Source organism: Myiozetetes cayanensis, unplaced genomic scaffold (genome assembly GCF_022539395.1).
Source record: "Myiozetetes cayanensis isolate MyiCay16 unplaced genomic scaffold, myiCay2020 scf26, whole genome shotgun sequence".
In the NCBI taxonomy this organism is placed as follows: Eukaryota; Metazoa; Chordata; class Aves; order Passeriformes; family Tyrannidae; genus Myiozetetes; species Myiozetetes cayanensis.
The window spans coordinates 7042635-7055698 of NW_026087477.1; the positions used below are offsets into that span (position 1 = coordinate 7042635).

General features: G+C 51.1%; 1 protein-coding gene across 4 annotated transcripts in view; it reads left to right on the top strand.

Annotated features, from left to right (window-relative positions):
- AP3D1 (adaptor related protein complex 3 subunit delta 1) overlaps nucleotides 1-12449 on the top strand; it is a 39931-nt gene extending 27482 nt beyond the window's left edge. For 2 of the 4 annotated variants that reach the window (XM_050321365.1, XM_050321367.1), the window contains 13 exons: nucleotides 18-217; nucleotides 872-945; nucleotides 3493-3709; nucleotides 4853-4915; nucleotides 5527-5622; nucleotides 5888-6040; nucleotides 6170-6217; nucleotides 6557-6746; nucleotides 7753-7841; nucleotides 8662-8747; nucleotides 9095-9216; nucleotides 9881-9960; nucleotides 10079-12449. In XM_050321365.1, the coding sequence (XP_050177322.1) occupies nucleotides 18-217; nucleotides 872-945; nucleotides 3493-3709; nucleotides 4853-4915; nucleotides 5527-5622; nucleotides 5888-6040; nucleotides 6170-6217; nucleotides 6557-6746; nucleotides 7753-7841; nucleotides 8662-8747; nucleotides 9095-9216; nucleotides 9881-9960; nucleotides 10079-10174 (1514 nt within the window). In that variant the 3' untranslated portion in view covers nucleotides 10175-12449. The remainder of the gene's footprint in view (nucleotides 1-17; nucleotides 218-871; nucleotides 946-3492; nucleotides 3710-4852; nucleotides 4916-5526; nucleotides 5623-5887; nucleotides 6041-6169; nucleotides 6218-6556; nucleotides 6747-7752; nucleotides 7842-8661; nucleotides 8748-9094; nucleotides 9217-9880; nucleotides 9961-10078) is intronic. The other 2 variants (XR_007629692.1, XM_050321366.1) reach the window with 2 other exon arrangements.
- The last annotated feature ends 615 nt before the right edge of the window (nucleotides 12450-13064 follow it).

Here is a 13064-nt window from a genome sequence, read left to right on the forward strand (position 1 = left end):
GGTTCCCCCCCCCCCAGGAATGCCCATGTCTGACCAGTACGTGAAGCTGGAGGAGGAGAGGAGACACAAACAGAAGCTGGAGAAGGACAAGAAGAAGAAGAAGCAGAAGAAGGAGAAGAGAGGGAAGCACCACCGGCACAACTCCCTGCACACGGAGAGCGAGGAGGACATCGCCCCTGCCCACCACGTGGACATCATCACCGAGGAGATGCCCGAGGTCAGGGGCTGTGCCTGTGGCCCTGCTGCATCCCTGTGCTGCTCTTGGGATGTTCTGCCCCCACAATTGCCAGCCAGTCTGCAGTTTGGCATCTCCAGCCCTCTGATTCCTGGCAGAGCCGTTTCAGGGGTGACTGAGATGGTCCCAGGCTGCTCTGTGCAGGGGGAGGAATGATTTTTGTGAGTTCTCGTGCACAAAAAAAGACAAAAAATATCCCCTGCAGCCATTAAAAAATCAAAACCACCCAACAAAACAAACAATGTGCATCCCTGCTCTAAAAGTAGTGCTGTCCAAATAGCATTAATTATGCTCTGCTGCTTCACTTTGACAGTAACTTGCTGTCTAGTCAGCAGCTTTGCAGCTGATGGTAATTAATTGCACATGCTAATGATGTCATCTGTGTTTGTTCCTAAAATTTCCTTTAATCAGAACCGAGCAGCAGCCATTCAAATGCGGCAGTTTATGAAGAAGGGGTTTCTGTTCTAAATTAATCTTGTAACTCGATGCTGCATTGAAGAGCATTGTTCCTGTAACTGCCTGACTGCAGCTGGCCTGGGCCAGGGTTAACAGGCTCCAAAACATTTAATTTGGGTGATGTGGAGCTTTAGTGTGGGAATTGCTTCCTCAGTGATGGTCTCTTGATCTCTCCTGCAGAATGCTTTGCCCAGCGATGAAGATGACAAAGATCCCAATGATCCCTATAAAGCACTTGACATAGATCTGGATAAGTAAGTGGCAGTTTGTGTGGGAATTAATGAGCTGCTAATGAGAGCACAGGAGGGCAGGGCTGGGCTGGGCAGGCACAGGCACTGCAGTCCAGAGGGGAAAAGGCTCAAGTCTCTCACCCTGGCTTGGGTGACACCTCAGGTGATGATCCAGTTTGGGCCCCCTCTGCAACACAGGGGATAAAAGCTCAGCTGCTGGATTAGGGAGGGGCTGGGAGGGACAAGAGAGTCACTCAGTGTGACTGAGAGGGGTCTGGAGGCACAGGCAGTGTCACTGCATCAGGTATGAGTTCCTCTCAGCTTTTGGGTGTCCCACTGTGTGTGTGCTGTGACCTGTGTTGGCCCTGAGTGTGACCTGTGTCCGTGTGTCCCTCTGAGAACCTGCGTGTCCACGGGAGCCCCTGTGCTGTGATCACTGCCCAGTAACACCCAGTCTGTCCCACCCCTGTGCCCTGGGCTGTGATCACTGCCCAGTAACACCCAGTCTGTCCCACCCCTGTGCCCTGGGCTGTGATCACTGCCCAGTAACACCCAGTCTGTCCCACCCCTGTGCCTTGTGCTGTGATCACTGCCCAGTAACACCCAGTCTGTCCCACCCCTGTGCCCTGTGCTGTGATCACTGCCCAGTAACACCCAGTCTGTCCCACCCCTGTGCTGTGATCACTGCCCAGTAACACCCAGTCTGTCCCACCCCTGTGCTGTGATCACTGCCCAGTAACACCCAGTCTGTCCCACCCCTGTGCCCTGGGCTGTGATCACTGCCCAGTAACACCCAGTCTGTCCCACCCCTGTGCCCTGGCCTTGCTCAGTGTGGGCCCATTGCTGAGAAATGCTGGGAGTGAACTGTCCCAGCTGTGAGCAGTCCCCACTGAGCTGCTGGAGCTGTGCCAGTGCCAGCATCCCAAATCCCTGCACCCACACTGGCTCTGGGCTGCTCAGTACTGCACATGGAGCTTGGTGGTTTTTTTAGTTGCTCTTTTACGAAATCATCGTGCTAAAAACCATTGTTTCGTGGTCCAGGGATGCCTCCTGTAAAGTTTGGAGTAACTCTCTCCCTCTGGGAAGTCTCTGCAGGCACAGACTTTGGCCAATCACCCCCTTGCAAAAAAGGGAAAGAGCTGTTTGTGAAAAGGTTCCTTTTTCCAAGAGCCCATCGTTCCTCTGGCTGTGCAGGTGCCAGTGCTTCAGGAAGTGGTTTGGATGGAGCCCCTGGATTTGCAGGAGGAGCCTCCCCAGGGCAGGGGATGGGTGCTGTGCTCAGGAGGCATCTGTGGGCTGTTCACTGCTCCATCCTCCATCCCTGCCCGTGGCCCATGGGTGGCTCTGCTCTCCTCTCATGGTTCTCATGTCTGTCCTCTCTCTCTCTCTCTCACTGCTCTGTCTGTCATGCTCACACTCAGTCTGCTTGCAGGGAAGCCTTCCAGGTAAGAACACCTTGTTAAGTGTTGACCTCTGCCAGGTTGGTTGATTGTGGTGGACTCTGGAAATCCTTGAAGGGTTGTGGAACTGCTGAAATCGGTGCCCCTCACGTTTGGGGGAGGGTGTTTTGTCCTTGGCTCTCAGCCTGGTGCCTGTCCCTGTACAGGTGTGTGTGAAACAGCTGAAGGGGGAGGCCTCTTGGCTGCTCACACAGGTGGGGCCCATCTTGCCCTTGTAAAGTGAAAAATTAGTGGGGTCTGGTCCTTTGTGCAGTGTAAGCCAAAAAATTAAGGTATTTGAAGCCACTGGAAATCTTCCTGAACTGCTGTTTGCTGTGCAAACGTGAAAATGAACATTAAATAAAAGCTGAGAAATGGAAAAAGAGGCAAACTGGGAAATTCTTGCTGGTTACTGGAAATGTTTGACAAGAACAAGAGAAATTGCTGTGGTGATTTTTTTCCCAGCTAATGAATTTGGGATACAATGTGAATGTGAACTACTGTTTGCAGTGTAACTGTACTGCTGTGCTGTTTTGGAAACACGTGTCTGAAGTTAAATATCATTTAACTTTTACAGTGTGATAGTAGGGTACAAACTGAGACTGTAAACTTGCAAGGGAAAAATCCTTTAGAACAACTCCCAATTGGAGGGATCTACTCATCAAGAACAACAAACCCCACACCCTTCAAGGGCTCTTTGAGCCGTGCTGACATCCCACTGCTCCAATCCCCACGCTGGTGGAAATGCTGTTTGCCATCTCTGCCCTTCCTTGGAGAGGGATTCCATGGGAATCACACACAGTGTGTTCTCCTGCAGGTGTCACTCAGCCTTGCAGGTCTGTAACTAGCACTTCTAAGAGTTAAAACAGCGAGACTCAGGCTCTCAGTCCCCTTCAGATTGTTTCCTTCAACTTGAATCCTCCGGGGCAGTGCCTGCACTTTGCACAAATAAACCTCAGGTGCAGAAATATGTGCTGATTTAAGATTTACTTATTTTTTTAGTGGGGCCCAGCTCTTTAAAAACAAAGCCCACCTTGTCCTGGCCACCCAGCAGGTACTCTGGGCTGGGGGAGATGTTTGCAGCAGGATGATTAACTCTCAATCTCTCTCTCTCTCTCTCTCTCTTTTCAAGGCCCTTAGCAGACAGTGAGAAGCTGCCAGTACAAAGACACAGGAACGTTGAGACCCTCAAATCACCGGACTCAGAAGCTCCCCTGGTAGAGAAGAAGAGCAAGAAACCCAAAAAGAAGGAGAAGAAACACAAAGAAAAAGAGAGAGACAAAGGAAAGAAGAAAGAGAAGGAGAAAAAGGTGGTAGAGGAGGAGGAGGAGGAAGAAGAACAAAAAAAGGTAATTCTCCAAGCCTTGCATTATTTTAGCAACTGCTGATTTTTTATTGCTGTGTTCGGTTTGTTGCTTAGGAACAGTCACATTTGACAGTTCAAACAGCTGAATGCCTTCAGCTTTTATCTCCTTCAATTTTTACAACCATAACAACAGGTATTTAAAGATTTCTGTTAATTAAGGTTTCCTCAGCCTCCTAAGCCAGCAGAATTCAACTTCACTGCAGCCCACCCAGCAGAGCTGCCAGAGCCCAGCTGGAAGCTGAGTTTTACTGCTATTTTGTGTGTTCTTCAAACAGGGAATTCCCTGGAAAAATACCTGGGGCTCAGGTTTTGTTCTGCATCCTGCCTGTCATTTACTGCAGGACCTTTCAGCCTTGCAGTGTCCTCATTGAGCACCCTGCAGAGCTGCACTGCTCCTCTGTCCTGGGAATGAACACCCAGTGCTCTTGGAATGCCTGCAGATGGTGGGGAAGGGTCCTGGGCACTCACTCTCAGCTGGGTTTGGAAGTGCTCAAAGGCTGAAGTGAAGCTTCTTGAACCTCTTTGCTCCTGATTGTGTTTCAGCACAAGGAGCATCTGGAGTGCTGCATTTCCATCAGAACTTCAGGTTTTAGTTTAGTTGTTACAGAGTCATGGAATGAAACACTGGTTTGTGTTGGAAAGACCTCAAAGCCCACCCAGTGCCACCCCCTGCCATGGGCAGGGACACCTTCCACGAGCCCAGGCTGCTCCAACCTGGCCTTGGACACTCCCAGGGATCCAGGGGCAGCCACAGCTGCTCTGGGAATTCCATCCCAGCCCCTCCCCACCCTCGCAGCCAGCAATTCCTTCCCAATTTCCCATCTCTCCCTGCCCTCTGGCACTGGGAAGCCATTCCCTGTGTCCTGTCCCTCCATCCCTTGTCCCCAGTCCCTCTCCAGCTCTCCTGGAGCCCCTTTAGGCCCTGCAAGGGGCTCTCAGGTCTCCCTGGAGCCTTCTCTTCTCCAGCTGAACCCCCCCAGCTCTCCCAGCCTTTCCTCACAGCAAAGGGGCTCCAGCCCTGGCATCTTTTGGTTTCCTGTGTTGTTTTTGGAGAGGGTTGATTGGTTGGTTGTTTTAAGAATGGTACCAAAACAACCATAATGTGTTTTTTTCTCTTGAAATTCAGGGGGAAGACTTGGATTTCTGGCTCTCCACTGCTCCAGCTCCTGCTCCCACACCCCAGGCACAGGTAACCTTTATCCCACATCACACCCTCCCAGGAAACCTTCCCTGTGATGGTGCCTGGGCTGTGCTGTGTCATCCTGCAGAACAGAGGGGAAATCAGCTCCATCTCCTCAGCTGATGGCTGGGGAGCAGTGATATGTGTGCCCCCAGCTCACAGGCAGTGGAGTGGGAGGTTTCAGGCTCATTCTGCTGTGCAGATCAAGGGATAAAAATAGAAATACAGATGCAGGGACAGCCTTGGTCAGTTTTAATATTGCTGCTGGGGTTTCATATTGAGTGGTTGCATGGGGTTTGTTTCCCAGGGTGAGCTAGACATGAGCAGCATTAATAGACATGAGAGACAAAGTGGGAAAGAGAAAAATCTCATGAATTTTGATTGGAGACGGTAGAGGACGAAACAGGGAATAGAGGGGGATGGATTCCTTGGGAGAAACCTTTTGAATGGTGTCCTCAGGTGATCGTATTTACTGGGTTTCAGAGGCATAAATTTTGAAGGGCTTGGTCCTAATGTCGTGTTTGAAGTAACAGCTGGGGGGGAGAGTCAGTGCTGGGACTTCCTTTGGTGGGAGGTGGTGTTTTTTCAGGTGCACATAATCCCTCTGCTCCTCTCCTCAGAGCAAGCCTGCCCCAGGAGCTGCTGTGCTGGCTGAACCTCAGGAGGGCAAGAAGGAAGAAAGGGAAGAGGAGGAGGAGGAGGAGGATGAAGGAAAGGTAAGTGGCTTAAGTTAAGAGGAAACAGCCTCAAGTTTCAGCAGGGGAGGTTTAGATTGGAGCAAGAGTTCTCTGGGACTCAGCCCTGGATTTAGGGAATGGGAGCTTTGCTTTGGGTTCTGCAGTGAAGGAAAACTTTGCTCAATGCAGAGAGTGCAGAGTGAGGGTGGATTGGAGGTGTCGGGATTGGCACAGGGGTCAGGCTGTCATGGCCAGAGATCAGGGGGGCTTTCAAGGGCTGGGTGTGATTTCTTGTTCATCTCAGCAGAAATCCTCCAAGCATAAGAAGAAAAAGCACAAGAAGGAGAAAGAGGAGAAATCCAAGGATAAAAAGAAATCCAAAAAGAAGAGTCATCCCAGCGAGGAGGAGCCCCCGGCGTCGGTGCAGAACGGAACACTAGAGGATGAGCCACTACCAGTGAGTAGCTGTGCCCTGGCAGCCCAGCCTGGGCACCAGGAGAGCTGCACTGCTGGGGAGGAAGGAGGGGGAGCCCCTTTTCAGAGAAATAAATTACACTGTGCCACTGATTTCTCTCTTGTTTCTCAGCCCATGTCCAGTTACCGCCTTCTTGCTGAAAATCCGTACATTAAAATGGTGAGTTTTGTTCCAGATGTCTCCTCTTTGTGTTCCCTGAGAACAGAGGGGATGCCCTGGGGATGCTGTGGTGACTTTAGGTGGGCACCATGTGACTGAAGAACTGTTTCAATCCCAGGAGGCAGAACTGTAACAATTTCCACCCTTTCGGGTGCCCCACTTCAGTTTTTAAGTTGATGTTTTCCCCACCGCCACCCCCACGGGTGATGAGCTCATCACCAGTGTGTTCATTACCCTCTAGCTGTGCAGATTCCCTCCTTTTGAGCCTTGTTTTGTCCTTGTGTTCTGCTCCTTGGAGTCTCTGCACCTTTCCTGTGACGCTTTTCCCTTGGTTTGCAGACCTATGACATCCAAGGAAACCTGCAGAACGACAGTCAAGTGACTGTGTCTGTCATCTTTGAGAACAAAAGCAGCAGCTTCCTCAAGAGCATGGAGCTAAATGTCCTGGACTCTCTCAACACTAAAATGCTCCGACCAGAAGGATCCTCAGTCCACGATGGGATTCCTGTGCCCTTCCAGCTCCCCCCTGGTAGGCTTTGCTCGGGGTTCTTGGACTGTGGCTGGCCCTGCACTGCCCTCCTGTGGGAAGAATGGTTTGAACTCCCTGCTGTTTGCCAAAAAAACCAACCTGTCTCTGCCTGGGTGGCTTTCCCACAGTTCCCTGGAGAGGATAAAGCTCCTCAGAGCGTGGCTGTGCCACAGGGGGTTCTGTGCAGCAACAGCAAAGCCTTCATTTAGGGTTGGGGGTCCCCAAGTGTCCCAGTTCCTTTTCCAGGCACACCTTGGACTGCAAAATCCCAACATTCCTGAGGAGTTTGCTGTGAGATTGTAAATGAAGCCAAGTTAGGGGGTTGTGAAGCACTGGGATCCACTCTGGGTTTATCCTGGAGCTGTTTGTCCCCCTGTTTCAGTGGCAGAGGCCTCGTGCAGGGAAGGTTTGGGGTAGGGATGTGTAAGGAGGGGAGCTGAGCCCTCCAGGAGTGATGAGACACTGAGAGGAAGGGGACTGGCTTTGCACAGAGCACAGCGGGGCAGCTCAAGTGCTGAACTTCTTGGATTTCACTTCCTTCACCAGAGGGTTAACTGGAATCCTGGAACAGCTCACAGAGGGCTCTGGGGGCCTCGGGGTGCATTTTGGTCCCCCGTGAAAAGCAGTGGGGTATTTAATTTGGTTTTAATTCTGTTCTTCACACAGACTTGTATATTAAAAGGAAAACATAGAAACATTAGAATTCAAATTACCTCTGAAAGCTTTATAATTTCCAGCCATACAAACAGCTTCAGTGTGTGCCACTGTGACATCCTTTGCCCAGGCACCTGCTCAGTAACCTCTACCAAATGCTCTGCTGAGAGACCCAGGTGCTGTAACACTGACTCACCACAGGAGTTGTGTGTGGAGCTCTCTCCCAGCTGCACAGAAAGTTCCAAACTTGGTTCAAAAATAGTCAGCACATAAATGAGTTTATTCTAACCATGACTTAGATCTCAAAGCCATGTTCTGACCTGACTTCTCCCTCTCCTCTCTCCACTGCCAGGAATCTCTAATGAAGCCCAGTTTGTGTTTACACTTCAGAGTATTGTTATGGCTCAGAAGTTAAAAGGAACACTGTCCTTTATAGTCAAAGTAAGTGCAGCTCTCACCTGCTTCTGCTTCCTTTGGATCTGTGTCAGGGAGCTGGAGCTGGGTGGGACATCCTGTGCAGGGAGTGTCCCCAGAGGTCCCTGCTGGCACTGTGTGAGCAGGACAGGCTGGCACAGGGGCCCAGTGTCAGCTGCAGAACCCCTGCAGTGATCTGGAACACGTGGAACCAGGGGCTGCTCCTCCTCATCCCAGTTGGGCACTGCTGGCTGCAATTCATAGAGTTAATGAGGGTGGAAACCCAGACCCAGAGTGAGGTTATCTGAAGGCATTGCTTGAGAAGTATTGACTTGTCTGTGATTATGTGGGGGTTTTGATCTCATTTCAGTACAATTAATGAAGGAGCTGCATGAGCAGCTCAGAGGAAATGAGCAGAGACAGTTGTGGCTACTCCTGACTCAGCCATTGTCTCTATTTTAAGGATTCCTTAAAAATAGCAGGCTAGTCCTATTTTCAGTACCTGAGAATCTGGGAGATGCTCCTTTATTATTTTGCTCAGGAACTGATGAGCTGTAAAATCACATCTCCAAGTGTTAAACTCAGTCTGCTCAGTCTGTTCCAGCAGAGTGCAGGCAGAACCTGCAGCCAGTTGTGCCTCACCTGCACCAACCCAGCTGCCCAAATCCACGAGTGGGCTGATGTTCTAGTGGGATGGTTGTTCCCAGACTGATCCTGCAGGCCCAGCCAGGGCATTTCAGAGGGAACTGAGCCCTGCAGTCCCTCTTGGTGCCTGGTAGGTGGGGGTGGTGCCTCCTCTTGCTGCCTCGGGGCTCTCGTTCATCTCCTTTCCTCTGACCTGTTGCAGAACGATGAAGGCTCAACCCACGAAAAACTAGATTTCAAATTGCACTTCAGTTGTGCTTCATACTTGATCACCACGCCTTGCTATAGGTGAGTGCTGCCCTGGGGGGGCTGAGCCCGAGCTGCTCCTGGCTCGGTGTCCTGGGTGGTGGTGAATGTTGTGGTAAATGCTGTGTTAAAGGGAGGTGTGAAATGGTGCTAAATGATTGTGTCCAGTGGCTGTGAAGGAGCTCCCTGCCCTGTGTGGCAGGGGCAGCTCTGGCTGAGGTCACAGGATGCTCCAGAGGAGTCTGGATTGTCCTTCCCATATTTGCTGCAATGCCTTTTATTTCCCTAGAGCTTGGTGGTACTTAGACCTTTCCATCCAGCTGTGTCTCCATGGGGCACCTTCCCCTTGCATTTCCAGTGAAGGGTTTCCTTCCCTCTCTCTTTTGCAGTGATGCTTTTGCCAAGCTCCTGGAGTCTGGAGACCTGCACATGAGTTCTATTAAAGTAGATGGAATTAGCATTTCTTTCCAGCACCTACTGGCAAAGATCTGTTTTCATCATCATTTTTCAGGTGAGTGTTGCTCCCTGCAGAACCCTCTGCAAAGCTCCCTGTCCCAAAATCTCTGCCGTGCTTGGCGAGCACGACACTCCATGGCCTCAGCAGCCACAGGAGCAGGGGATGGCCAGATTAAAGAAACTTGGGAGATGAGTTTTTTCCAGTTTTTTAATACTCCAAGCAGGCAGTGTTGTTCACAATGAACTCTCCTGCTGTCCCTGGGGCTTCCCTGCAGCCCAGCGAGGCGTGTGACGGGGATCCCATGCGTGGAGTTCAGGCTGTGGGTGCTCCCTGGAGGGTGGGTCTGATCTCCAGGGCTTCATTTCCGTGAGGGAGAGCCCCAGCTCTCCAGCTTTGGATTTACCAATTAAACCCCAAGCACTGGCTGAAGCAAAACAACAGGCTGTTTCATCATGCTCTGCTGTTTGCACCAGACATTGCCTCACTGGAAGCATTTCTGGGGAAGAAATCTGCTCTCTGGGCAGCGTTTGTGCCTTTAGGAGACAAATGAGTCACCTCGTGGTTGTGAAATGTCCCAGCCAGGAGGCAGGAGGAGCCAGGCCCTTCTTAACCCTCCTCCCCTGTGAGGAGCTGCTGTTCCTCGGGGCAGGCAGAGCAGAGGGCAGCAAGGCTGGTGTTAAATGTTGTGCCACTGACTGGGCTTGCTGTTCCTTGGCAGTTGTGGAACGTGTCGATTCCTGTGCATCCATGTACAGCCGTTCTATCCAGGGCCATCACGTCTGCCTACTGGTAAAAAAGGTGAGAGGAGCCAAACCTGCAGCCTTCCCTCCCTTCCCTGAGCTTGGGAACAAACTTCTCCCAGCTTGGAAAAGGGGGGCTGATGGATTTTTGTTTTGTTTTTTTTTTCCTTTCCAAGGGAGAGAACTCAGTATCCATAGATGGGAAATGTAACGATTCCACCCTGCTTAGCAACCTGTTGGACGAGATGAAAGAGACATTGTCCAAGTGCTGAATATTCCCTCTCCAGTATTCCAAGGACAAGGAACACAGCTGAGTGTAAAGATGAGCAGACCCAAGTGTTAAGTTTCTCCCTCGTACGCATGTACTACCCTGGGGCACTGCTTTCAGTTAACTCCACCCTCCCGTGCAGTTTAGGCATTTTAAGGCTGTATTGTTACCTTTTTATTTCACGACTTTTTACAAACCGTGGTGTTAACCCTTTCTAGCCCAAAGAGATCCTGGTGACATGACTGGAGGAGGGGAGGGAGGGAGGGGAGGGCACTATTTATTCAGCAGCTCATGACGATCCCGTGACCTTCCATCCGCGTGGGACGAGGGATGAGCAGGACTTCATCACCAGTAGCACAGTCTGTTGCTTGTGCTTATGCCAGGGAAGGTTGACTGAATCCTTAGCCATGGAATATGTCTTCAGGGCTGCTGTAGTTGATGTACATTTCTAGCAGAGGCTGGTGCTGGACCTGAAGGCCTCTTTTTTTGTTTTGGTTTTTTTTATATATATATATATATGATTTATTATTATTATTATCTCAAGATCTATTGTGATCAGCATATAAACATCCTCCATCTCCTTGAGCTAATCCAAAGGAGCCCTGTGAGAACTGGGATGTTTGAGTTTGTCTGTAGTAGTTGCCTTGAGCCTTAACCTTCTTTTAGTGACAGCTGGAAGAGTCGAGAAGGGCTGGAAATGTCACTGTTCAGTCTCTGCTCCTGGGCCTGCCCCACACCCAGAGCCTGCCAGGCCTGTCCCCCCTGAGCTGGCTCTGCTGCTGTGTTTGATGAGTCCACGTCCATTCCACATTCCCGAGCAGTGAAGCTGTAGCAAGAAACTGGAACTCCAGAGGGGTCTGTTCCTGCACGTGTGTCCATGGCCAGGTTAGAGAAACCCCCGAGCTCTGTGTGCAGGCACAGCCCTGTCCTCCCTCTGAGCTCTGCAGCCAGCTGTCACAGTGTCCCCACAGTGTCCCCACAGTGTCCCCACAGTGTCCCCACAGTGTCCCCACAGTGTCCCCACAGTGTCCCCAGCCCTGCAGATCCCTCCCTGCCCCGGGGCAGGAGAGAGGGATGGGTTGGGAGCCCCTCTCCCAGGCAGGGTGCAGGAAGGAGGGGGGTGAGGAGCTGCTCTCCCTGCCTGGGTGCAGGAGGGAAGAGGGTGGAGTGGGGTTCCCTCTCCAGGTACAGGATGGGCTGGGGGTGGATTGGGATCCCCTCTGCAGGTGCAGGATGGGCTGGGGGTGGATTGGGATCCCCTCTCCAGGTGCAGGATGGGCTGAGAGGTGGATTGGGATCCCCTCTGCAGGTCCAGGATGGACTGGGGGGTGGATTGGGATACCCTCTCCAGTTACAGGATGGGTTGGGGTTGAGGAGCTGCAGATTTGGGTCCTCAGCAGGTTCCTTTGGAGGGAAGGAGGGTCTGAAGTGAAGCCCATTCTGCACCATTGAAGTCTTGTGGAGTCACCACTGGAAATGTCACTGTGTCCTGCAGGGGTGCTCAGCTCATGTCCTTCTCCCCCATCCCTTTCCATTTATTTTTTATCCCCCCCCAGTTTTTCTCTTGCTGTTCCACACCCAGCAAACCCAGAAGTCCTGGAAGGGTTTTGTTCAAGGCCCAGCTCGGGAGGGGTTTGCTCTCCAGGAGGGTGCCCAGGGAGGAGCTGGGTGGGTCTGCACATCTCCAGCACCACCAGCACTCCTAAAAACCCCAAACCCCCCTGCAGGGAGCAGGAGGAGGTGGTGATCTTATCCCTTGGGTGATGTCCTGTGCTTTACACGTGTCCTGTGCTCTTCACACTCTTCCCCCAGGAGGGATTTTGGCCAAGGCTCTGCTCTGGTGCTCTGAGTTCGTGGCCAGGCCCAGCTCTGGGTCTGACTGAGCTGCTGGGACGTGGAGGGTTTGCTTTTGGTCAGCCTCCCTTGGTTAGCCAGTTGTGTATTAGAAACTCAACATATTAAAATTGTCTTAAAGGATAATGTTCCTCAATTAGTGGTTCTTTTGTTTTTTGGGGGTTTTTTGTTTGTTTTGTTTTTTTTTTTTTTTTAAATCCATGGATGAAAACTGTCACTTTAGCATGTAGAGTCTCTTACAGAATCCTGTGCAGTGATTCTAGAATTTTGAAACTGTATGATGTGTTACATTCACAAATTTATTTGCTATCAACATTCCCTTAAAAAAGGAAAAAAAAAAAAAAAGATAAAGAAAACAACATACCACAAGCTGCTGTAATGATTTTGTGTCAAGATGATCCAATAAACTTTGAAAACAAAGTTAATTTTTTTGGCTTTGTAAGTGGTCCTTGTATAAGACCCTTCCAGTTTGGATGGACCCAAAACCAGGATGTGGATTTGCCCCAGCACTGAATGATGTGTCTTTGGGGCAGGTTAGGAGGAATCTCATTCCCAAAGCTCCTTGCCTTCCACCAGCAGGTGAGGAATCCCTACAGCACCCCTTTGGAAGGCCCTGGCACCAGTGTGAAATTACAGGGAAAAATAATTCAGTCTCAGTTAAAGCTGCATTAATTGTTCTGGTTTTTGGATCGTGACAGCAGCTAAAATCTGATATTTGGGAATATTTGGGAAAATGGGAGCTCTGCTCTTAATGAGGCCACAAATGGGCCCCTTCTGTCTCTTCCTCGTGGCAGAGGTGACATCAGTGACACTGAGCTGAGGGTGAAGGCGCTGGCACTGCCTGCCCAGGGAGGTGGTCGAGTGTCCCTCAGCAGAGCTGTTCCAAAGCCTCCTGGACACAGCCCTGAGTGCTCAGGGAGCCAGGTGAGCTCCAGGGGGTCCCTTCCACCCCCAGTTCCATGATCCTGTGCCCTGGACCAGGCAGGAGCTGGCAGTGCCTCTGGCACACGGGCATCGTCTGTGCCAGGGAGGAATCCGGG